At 41.2% G+C, this 9,760-nt stretch overlaps 1 protein-coding gene across 3 annotated transcripts; it reads left to right on the plus strand.

Moving 5' to 3' along the window:
- Positions 1 to 1,672: 1,672 nt before the first annotated feature.
- On the plus strand, positions 1,673 to 9,693 carry ccdc66 (coiled-coil domain containing 66). Of its 3 annotated transcripts, none has more exons than XM_058630915.1 (21): positions 1,673 to 1,847; positions 2,232 to 2,290; positions 2,565 to 2,587; positions 2,698 to 2,955; positions 3,259 to 3,508; positions 3,628 to 3,778; positions 4,222 to 4,316; positions 4,511 to 4,566; positions 4,668 to 4,760; positions 4,874 to 5,008; positions 5,114 to 5,334; positions 5,867 to 5,951; positions 6,036 to 6,194; positions 6,298 to 6,361; positions 6,561 to 6,629; positions 6,769 to 7,021; positions 7,327 to 7,531; positions 7,623 to 7,675; positions 7,908 to 8,044; positions 8,568 to 8,701; positions 8,995 to 9,693. In XM_058630915.1, the coding sequence occupies exons 1-21, from the start codon at positions 1,837 to 1,839 to the stop codon at positions 9,067 to 9,069; spliced, it is 2,586 nt and encodes an 861-aa protein (XP_058486898.1). In that variant the 5' UTR covers positions 1,673 to 1,836; the 3' UTR covers positions 9,070 to 9,693. The 3 variants fall into 3 exon arrangements, with proteins under 3 accessions (XP_058486898.1, XP_058486899.1, XP_058486900.1); XM_058630916.1 differs by having other exon boundaries at positions 2,701 to 2,955; XM_058630917.1 differs by having other exon boundaries at positions 1,674 to 1,847; positions 6,036 to 6,182.
- Positions 9,694 to 9,760: the final 67 nt, after the last annotated feature.

The following is a 9,760-nucleotide window of genomic DNA, read 5'->3' on the forward strand; positions in this document are numbered from 1 at the left end:
ACCAGAGACCAGACAGATCCAATTACAGTGTTGCACTCCAACCCAATGCTTTGTGCAAATTGCCTTATGTGAAGAAGGAAATTAGATATTTTTTCCCCTCATGTCCTCCATCTCCCAGCAATCTTCCAATAGGCATGTGGCCGTAGATTTGTCCACTAAATCTAGCCCAGAAGTGTAGCTCCAATTTGCTTCTTCGGAGGGCAGGATGGGTTTTTTCCTGAGATATTACTTTGTTAAAAACCCAGTGTGTCACATCTAGAATGACATCGAACGGTAAGAACAAACAGAGGACTCTGCTCACCCCTTCAAGTGCGTCATGAACCACTGGAACCTTTGCATACCAAAAAGTATGTTAACACTCTTTCACAACTCTATTCCACTGTACCACTCTTTCCACCGTTTCCTCCTTCTTAGTTGGTTTATACATCATGTTTATGTGGTGGGTTGTGCCATTCTTCTTCATTTGTGTTGTAGCCTAAGCTTCAGCTTCAAAACGTGAAACACACACTATGACTGGTTTGTCCTTTTGGGCTTCTATAGAACCATGGTGGTGCAAGATAAGGCAAGCCACTTGCTTAAATGACATATAAACAGCTTATTGTAAGGTTTTGCAATTTGTACAATTTTTATTTCAAAGCTACACCCTTAAACACACGTTCTAAGTGTAATAATAATAATAAAGTTTTCTACCAATAAAACCCTCCTATATGTTACACAATGGACTGTAAAGCTGCTGTGCATAACTTTTTGGTGATTTTTGTTGTTGATGATGTCATTCTGTGAAACAATATTTGTATGCTGCATCCTTCATCTAAAAATGGGCTCTGTCAAACAATACTACCAGACCTGATGGAGGGAGCATTTGTAAACAGCAGCAGTGCACAGGCCCCATACAGGCTTGGGCCAGCCCTGACTGAGGAACAGAGTTGAGTGAGCTGATAAGGTTTTTCAGAAAAATAAGGCTGTAACAATTACTCGCTTAATCGATTATTAATCGATCAATTAATTGGTGTGAACGTTTTTCAGAAATTAAAACAAGTTTTCAGATTTTGCAGCTTCTTAAATGTGAATATTTTCTGGTTTCTTTGCTCTATATAACAAAGAAATCATTAAAACTGAATCATTTTTGTTTTTTGGACAAAACAAGACGTTTGAGAACATCATCCTTTCCATGTTTGGGGACAACATTACTCGATTATTTGAGAAAATCGATTATTCATTAGCGATTATGAAAATAAGCGTTAGTTGCAGTCCTTTAAATGTGTGAACTCATTTGTGAGTTTGGTGACCCACATACAGATCAGAGGCAGATGAGTTATATTTTACAGTTTGAAAAGAAATGCAGGAAAAGTTAAACATTACTAAAATTATAAATAGCAGAAAAAAGCTGAATGTAAGCATACATGTGGTGGACAAGGTGAGTGTGTTTTGAGAAGTCGTAAAAAGACCAGAAAACTTACACCACTTACATTTACACACTAACACTGTCTCAGCTTTCCCAAAAAGTCGTTAAATCGTCTTGATTTAATTCAGTAATCTGTCTTTTTAAATAAACTCCCAGCCAATTGAAATGCTCCATCGTTTGACGTAGACGTTCACGTAAGTACTTTTTGATTGGCTGTTGATTTTGCTGTCGCGGAGAAATAAGCCAATCAGCGAGGACGTTGTTTATTGTTGTCAGCAACCAACGTACACAATCCAACATCCAGGAACTGTCGCGTGCCTGACCAGTCTATTCACAGCAAAACATCATCTTTATCCACGAACGCGGTGTCCCGGTCTTTATAAGACCTGCCGCTGCCGCCGCCGCTCAAATCAATAATCTCTGTTGTCGTCATGAATCTCGGGTGAGTGTGATTTTATACAAACGACAGCAGGCTAAAGCTAACGCTCTGAACCAAGTGGATTATCAAAACACATGGATTTCAAGCAAGCAGAGGCCACAGTACACCATTAGTAATGAAAAAAGCAGCTGAGGAAACAAGGGCTCACCAGTTATATACCAGTTATAGAGTAATAGATGAATACAAATTCAATGGTAATTACATCTTAATCAAGTATAGATGGACAAGAGTGAGTAAAACCCAAAAGAAAAGAAATAAATATGTTGTACAAATAAAGATTAACCCACATCTTCAGGAACATTAAAGCTTTCTACACTTGTGATCCAATGACCTGTCAGAGTGAGAAACCTGCTTTTGTCATTGTGTTTGTGTCTTCTTTTGGAACAGAGACGGCCTGTTGTTTGAATTTGAAAATGGGAAACCCAAGTTGATTGTTCTCAGTCATGGTGAGACTAACCTGTTTTTAACCAGTTATCATTATGATTAGATCAGTTAAACTGTCAGTTGCACCCAATGATGTCCACATTTAATATATAAATTTATGATAGACCTTTTTTTTTTAAGAAAATCAATTAAAGCAACAATTTCTCACTTCAGTCTTTTAAATTGTAATTTATTTCCTCATTTTATTTTCTTATATTCAGAGGTATTAGTGAACATGAGCCTGTATCTGGTGATTTCATAGTTTCTTTAAATAATTATTTTCCACTTCTCCTTCAGGTGTTGAAAAGAATCCAGCAAAGGTAGGAATTATCCTTCATTTGGTTTTAACAAAAAATTTCAGTGTTCCATTGCTGTTTATTTAAAATAACTGACACAAACATGTGTCTGCACACTTCTGGACACTACCCAGCAGCTGCTCTTCAGGCCCAGAGCAGCGAATAACATCCTGAGCTCCAGGCAGCTCTCTTCTTGTCTGGAGGAGGTGCAGGGAGTGGAGCGTCCAACCCAGCAGCAGCTCGGGAGATGCAAAGAGGCCAGGAGCAAGACAGTAGGGGCAGCGGCCTCCTCTTTCTCCAACACCAGCACCACTAATGAGAGGAGCACTCCTTTGACATCATCCAAGACACATGGACATCACAATGGGGCTGGCATCAAAGCAGTGACCAAGGTAAGTCATATGCTGCGTCACATTTCTTTGCTTCACACATTAAATACACTCAAAATTCATCAGCCAATTAGAAATAATCACGTTCATCCTAAGACACAAGACAGAAAAATCTTTTTCATGGCTTGACAATTGTAACATTGTTTTCTTGGGTCTTCAAAAACATCCTTAAACTTCTGTGTAAAATGATAGATTTTAAACTCCATTACTTTAAATTGTGTTTATTGCAATGTGCTTGTGTTTTAATGCCCGCTTGAATATCAGATTGTTCTACTCTGTGTGTTTGTGTGTGTGCACGTGCTGAAGGTGAACTCACACAGACACAAACAAGGCTCCACGGTTGGATCCTTGGGGGCCAGCGGGAAAACAGCAACGCCTCAGAGCGGTGGGGCGCGAGCTGGTGGAAAGGCGGGACTTAAGGATAAACTGGCCGGTGGGGACGCAGGACAGAAGGACAGTGTCGTGGTTCTGACAAATGAGCAACTACAGCAGATCCTCAACACCGTCCAGACGTCAAGGACTGGCCAACCACCACCAGAGGAGCACAACGTGCAGGGTAGTGGCAGTGGTGATAGCAAACAGTGTATGACTGTAAAAACATTGGTGGGAAAAGACAATATTGATTGAGTTGCTCCTTTGTACCTTTGTCCTTTTCTCTGTTACAAATTTAAACAGGCTCACAATCTGGCACCTCACTGAATGAAGGGGGAGGAGGAGGAGGGGAGATGAAGGAGGAAGACAGAGGAGGAGGGGAAGTACTGAAGAGGGTAGAAGGTGATGGAGGAGTAATTTATACAACTGGAACGTCTCAGGACAAAGACAACAGGTAAGGAGTTCACCTCAGCACATACAGTATGTTGTGTGTTAGAACACATTTCTCTGTGAAACGCATGTGCACCTGCATATTTAAGCATTTATTCAGTCAGCCAATCACGTGGTGACTTTACAATGCATTCATTATCTAGTTACAAGTCAGCAGCTTCATTTTATGTTCACATCAAACAACCAAGTGGCAGATAATGTGATCTCAGTCACTTTGACCGTGGCTTGACTGGGCTGTGTAGTGGTAATTTGTCAAAACTCAAACTCAAACTTAAGAGAAAATTTAAACATCATTCAAATCAAATGGCCACAGAGGCACAAGGGAAATTAATCTTATGTGGGGGAAAAAGACACATCAGCAAACATTCACATACAATGGATCTCTTGTCATCATAAAACAATGTATTGTATTTTTTAATATTTCTTTTTTAATCTGCTGTTTTCCAGGTTGTCTGGGTGTTTCTTCAGCTGGCTGGAGGGGCGACAATCAGGCAGCAGATTAGCCACTGATATCAAGAAAGCTCAGTGGAGGAGAGAACTTGGTACACATACACAAGCATTTAGAAACATAAAATCACAGATTATTCACACCAACTAGGCATAATTGAGTGATTTAGTACCATTTTATAAACATTTATGGGCTAGCCAGTGAAGAAAGGGGGATATCTAGCAGCTAATGAGATTAATAGTTTGGTGCAGGGGGTACAAGTTATTAATGTGCACATGTTTTTGACAGATGAGCAGGTCGCACTGAAACAGCAGCAGCAGCGTTTCCTTCCTGACAGACCTCAGGTAAGACACATGATACCTGACGTTGTTGGTAAATGCTGCTCTGTTTATGACCAAGAATATACTGCATATGTCTGACAGCAGTGTGTGCTTGGATGTTTCAGACTGGGGAAGACAGAGAGAGTGTGTTATCGCATCACAGCTCCACCAAACACAGGGAACAGCCTGCAGCCATCAGATCCAGCCTCAAACTCGGGGTAACTCTTTCCTTTTAGTAATAATCTTTGTTTTCATTGAACAGTTTGAACTTCAGCTGTTCAATTCATAAACCTGTGGTGTTAAAGCTGAATCTACTGTGTTTTCATTGTAGGACATCACACCAGTGGAGGAAGTGATGAGTGTTGACAGGAGAGAGGAGCAAAGGAGATGTTGGCTTGTGGAGCTGGACAGACAGAGAGAGGAAACGGCTGAACGCAGGAGACGAGAGAAACTGCTCCAGAGCCAGGTACAGTAGAGACCAGTCACAAATAATTTATGTGTTGTATGTTTGTGTTGAACATAATGTAGTTGTTCTGATCCTGGCTGTGTGTGTGTGTGTGTGTGTCTGCAGACAGAAGACCATGACCTCTGGACTACACACTTTGACTCGCTGCAGAGGCGGCCTCCTGTCCACACCACAGCTCCTCCATCAGCTCCACCTCCAGCTCCATCCATTGGATCTGAGCGAGGGGAGTGGGAGCCTTCATCCAGCCTGTCCTTAGTCTGGGACGCCACAAGCAGCTGTGGAACAGAGAGTGTGGATCTGACCAACAGGTTCCCGAGTAGAGCCAGGTGAGACAGACCTGATGCACCTGATGTATCCAATCGGAGATTCATGGCAGTAACAGCAGGTTGAATGTAAGGAGATGAACAGGACACAGAAAGATTCATTAGTCTTGACAGAGAGAATGTCTCAGCTTTAGATGTCACCCATTTCTTACACACTGGACCTTTTAAAGGAAAGGAGAAGATATTCTGAAATTCATGAAAAAAATTTTTTTTTAATTGTTACTAGTTCCTTTAATATCCTGACTAATTTGTTCCTAGAGGCAGAAAATGTCGCCTTCCCCAAAACTGCTGTAAAAATATTAAATATTAGTCATTAGTTATACATTTTTCCTCATGAAAAATGAAGGAGGTACATGGATCAACAACTCCTTCCTCATTAGTTATACATTTTTCCTCGCAGACAAAATTGCTTGACAATAAAAAACTGAATGGCACCAAATCTAAAGGGTTAAATATTAAAATTTTCCGTTGTATTTTCTCTATTGTGTGTGCAAGAAGATGCTCAGAATTCATTGTTGCGCATGTTTTTTTCCAGCTACCTGAGGACCATGACTGCCCTGTTGGATCCCGCCCAGATAGAGGAAAGAGAGAGGAAGAGGCTCAAACAGCTCGAGCAGCAGGTAAGAGGAAGAGGAGAGGGGTAAGAAACATTTTGATCCATCAGACACATCCATGCCTTTTCTGAAGTTTTAACTCTCTTCCAGCGAGCAATTGAAGCCCAGTTGGAGGAGCGCCGGCAGCAGAGGGAGAGAGAGCAGATGAGGAGGAGAGAGGAGGAGGACAGGGATGCAAGGAGGGTGGCTGCGGAGAGGGAGATGCTACAGAGACAGTACAAGCTGGAGAGTCAGAAGGTCAGAGATACTGTAAGATTCTTTACACAGCTATTTAACAAGGAAACAAAAGTTAGCCGGATTTTTACTGTAGGTGCAGTGTTTGATTTTCTTTGTGTGTTTGTGTCACGTCTAGGAGCCACCGAGTCAGCAGGCTGAGGAGCCAAAGAAAGTTCACAATCAGATGCTGGAACCCAACAGTGAGTGAAGCCCACTGCAATAATACGATGATACAAAGAGAGGCAAATATCTGCACTGTAGAAAAATGGCTGCAAAAGCCTTGTGCATTTACATCTTGTGGTGCATCTCGATGGTTTGTTACAAAAAGTAAAATCCATGTTAAAATTCCATGAATACAAACTCTAAATATGTGTGTGTGTGTGTGTGTGTGTTTATCAGTTCCCAGTCATTTGGAGCAGAGTGTTAGCAGTTCACTGCCCCCGTACAGAGACACTGCTGTACAGACAGGTAACTGTTACTGTTATTACTAATATCATTTTTAACATAACTATGGATGGTGTAAGATTTGAGGATGAATCTCTCAGTGGGTTGTTGACAGTCTGTGCGATGTACTGAGCTACCTTTTCTTTTATCTTCTCCTGCGTAGACGCTCCTTCTGTCCCACTAACAGACGCACAGAGGGTTCAGACTCCTGACGTCTCTGCACAGTACCAGGCACCTGTTACTCCTCCAAACAGCAGGAACCCTGCAGTGAGGACAGGCAAGGAGAACATCTGTTTGCCAGAAGAAGGAGGAGGAGGAGGAGGAGGAGGAGGAGGAGGAGGGGACCCATATGAAGCATTTGCACGGACAGAGAGGAACAAGAGGGACAAGAGGAGGCCAGAGTGGAACACACAGAAGTAAAAACACACGTCCTAATAGAGCTGAAATTAAAAACTGATCGTGATCCTTGTCATTACAGTAAAAGTACCGTTTAGGTTTTGGACTTGTGGTTAGATCAGACCTGATTGAGGGAGTGTTTGTGTATACACATCTGCAGTGCAGGGGCGAGCGGGGATAAGAAGTTTCTTTTTTCTATCCCACCTTCTGTTAAATAACTTGGTTTATGGAGGAGAGACATTTGTTTCTGTTTACGAGTTTACAACACACCACAGTTTTAAGTGCCAAATTTGGAAATCCAAATTGTCTCCCACAACCTCCACAGGCCCAGCCGTCGCTTCGTTCCCGCCTCGGAGCGTTACCCAGCTGCTCTGCAGAGGAACAGACAGGAGAGTCGACTGAAGAGGCAGGCTGAGCTCCTTGCCCTGCAGGAGAGGACATGTCTGTCCAGGACAGAACCTCCTCCTCAGCACCAGGATCCTCGTCTCTGCTCCAACTTCACGAAGGCTGGAGCTGGACTTAACAACAAGGTCGGAGTTTTTTTTTTACATTTAATTCTTTGATCTTAACTGTATCACATTCTCCTATATAAGCTTCCTTTGAACCAACTTTTCTTTTTAGGAGGAGACTGTTTCCAGAGGACAGAACATCTCTACTGTCGTCAACAATGAAAGGTGTGCTGCTCTGAAAAACAAAAATCCAAACATTAAACCCAGTTACAGTTGAGATTGAGAACCGGTAACCTCTCCAGGTTGTATCCGGTCTCAATGTCCATTTTAGCCACGACCCACAAAGCATTAACCAGACAGCAGCTGTTTAATCTGGATAGTAAAGTGTTTCCTTGACTGAACTGACTCTTGATGTTGTCTCCTCTCGGGGGCGCTCTCCTCCTGCCCTTGCTGTTAGACACAGGATGCAGAGTCGACAGGCCCCCAACCCTCTTCCTCCACTGGTCCAGGAGTTTGTTCCTTACATCCGAACTGATGAAATCATCCTGGACCCACTGGAGTCTGCTGATAATCTCCCACCACACACATACACAGGTTACACAAAAACCATTTTAAACAATAATAATTACAATACCAGAATTTAATTATATACATTAATGTTAGTATTTCAGTATTCACATTTTTCTTTTATTAAGTAAACGATCACACAACCACAGTAAATATTTAAATGTTACAGGACAAAAAAATGAATTCAAACTCTCACTTATCAAACATTAAATTCCACTGTAATTTAGGTCATAAAATAGTTTAAAACATGTGAAACGGTCCGTGTGAACTATCAAGAGATTAAGATTTATGAATGTGTTTTTTTTTCTCTTTAAAATGTCAGATTAGAAAAGCAAAACAGGAGACAATAATCTTAAACCATTTCAATAGAATTTGGTCATTTCTTTTATTAGAAAATACCAAATATTCTTTTTTTTTATTAAATAATAAGATTTATTTTTGCCGTACTTGGATAAAACAAGCACATTTAAAACACCATCTTTTTAAAGTAGCCGTTTTATATTTACGGACTGCTGCTGTGAGTAAATGTAACGTACCCTCTCCTCGTCAGATGCTGCTCCTCTGAGCTCAGCGTCTCCTCCTTCCTCCTCACACCGGGGCTCTCTCCTCCAGCCTGAGCAGCTTTGTAAGACACACACACATCGGCAGCAGGAGATCCTCAGAGGCCTGGCTCAGCTACGACAGGTAACTACTTTTCCCTGTGACACTTATGGTCACACTCCTAGTCTGATCCTCATCCTAAACCTCATTCTAACCTGAAGCTTAAAACCAGGAGGAATTATACTCTCATCACCTCTTTCTTCTGAAGGTGCAAGATTGGCACAATACTTAGTGTTAAAGTAGGCAGAGCCCACACACTTACTCCATGGCACGGACACATTAGGACACAGTGTCAATCTGTTGTGGATTTTGCAACTGTTAATTGTCTGCAAGGTAAATTATTATATGGATACTTCTGTTTGTTTGTGTGTTTACAGGGTTTATTACAAAAGCAGAGAGAGTTGGAGACGGACCTGAACCCTCTATTGAAGCGCCATGACAACAAGCTCTAGTCCACTGACCAAAACACTGTGAATTCCCTAGACCAAAGTCAGTTTCTCTTGTATTTTATTCAGTCATTTAACACTGATTGAACTTAGACGTTCTATGCATGTCATGGAGGAGTTTATGGAGAATATTAGAACATTCAGAACCAGGGCGAACCAAGACTTGCACTGAGAACCATCTCCACCCACAGGGGAGGAGGGTGGGAGGTAAAAGTAATTGTGGTGAAATGTTCACCCTTTAGGTTAGGTTTTGTCTATTCTATTCAATTTTTTTTTAGCTTCCTGCAGGACAGGAAGCTTAATAAATCAGATTATGTTTTTGTGATTTATTTTTTTTTCTAATTTATTGCAAATACCATGAATGTGTGAGACCATTTACATTTTCTACAACTGTATTTGGTTTTGGTATCCAGTAATTATACTCTTAGCTCAATTTTTCATTTGAAAACACAACAGTAGGGCGTCAAGACACCACTTGACACCAAGTGAAGGCGCCACTAAAGGTTCCAACTACTTTGTGAATCACATTTTTTACTATTTATAACTTCTTTGTTGCAGTCTGACTCAACATTTTCAAAAATCAAAATAAGTGTATATATCTTGAATAAAGACGACTGATTTTGAGTCTGATTTGACTGATTTTCTACAGTTATTTTTAAAAAATTTCTGACCCGCGTTATCTCATGGTGCCATGTTA

Source organism: Solea solea, chromosome 6 (genome assembly GCF_958295425.1).
Source record: "Solea solea chromosome 6, fSolSol10.1, whole genome shotgun sequence".
NCBI classification, from domain to species: Eukaryota; Metazoa; Chordata; class Actinopteri; order Pleuronectiformes; family Soleidae; genus Solea; species Solea solea.

What these genes read in the sequence shown, in the direction of transcription:
- ccdc66 (XM_058630915.1), top strand. An exon ending in TCTCAGGACAAAGACAACAG is followed by an intron (nt 3,779 to 4,221) that starts GTAAGGAGTTCA and finishes GCTGTTTTCCAG; the next exon opens with GTTGTCTGGGTGTTTCTTCA. An exon ending in GCCTGGCTCAGCTACGACAG is followed by an intron (nt 8,702 to 8,994) that starts GTAACTACTTTT and finishes GTGTGTTTACAG; the next exon opens with GGTTTATTACAAAAGCAGAG.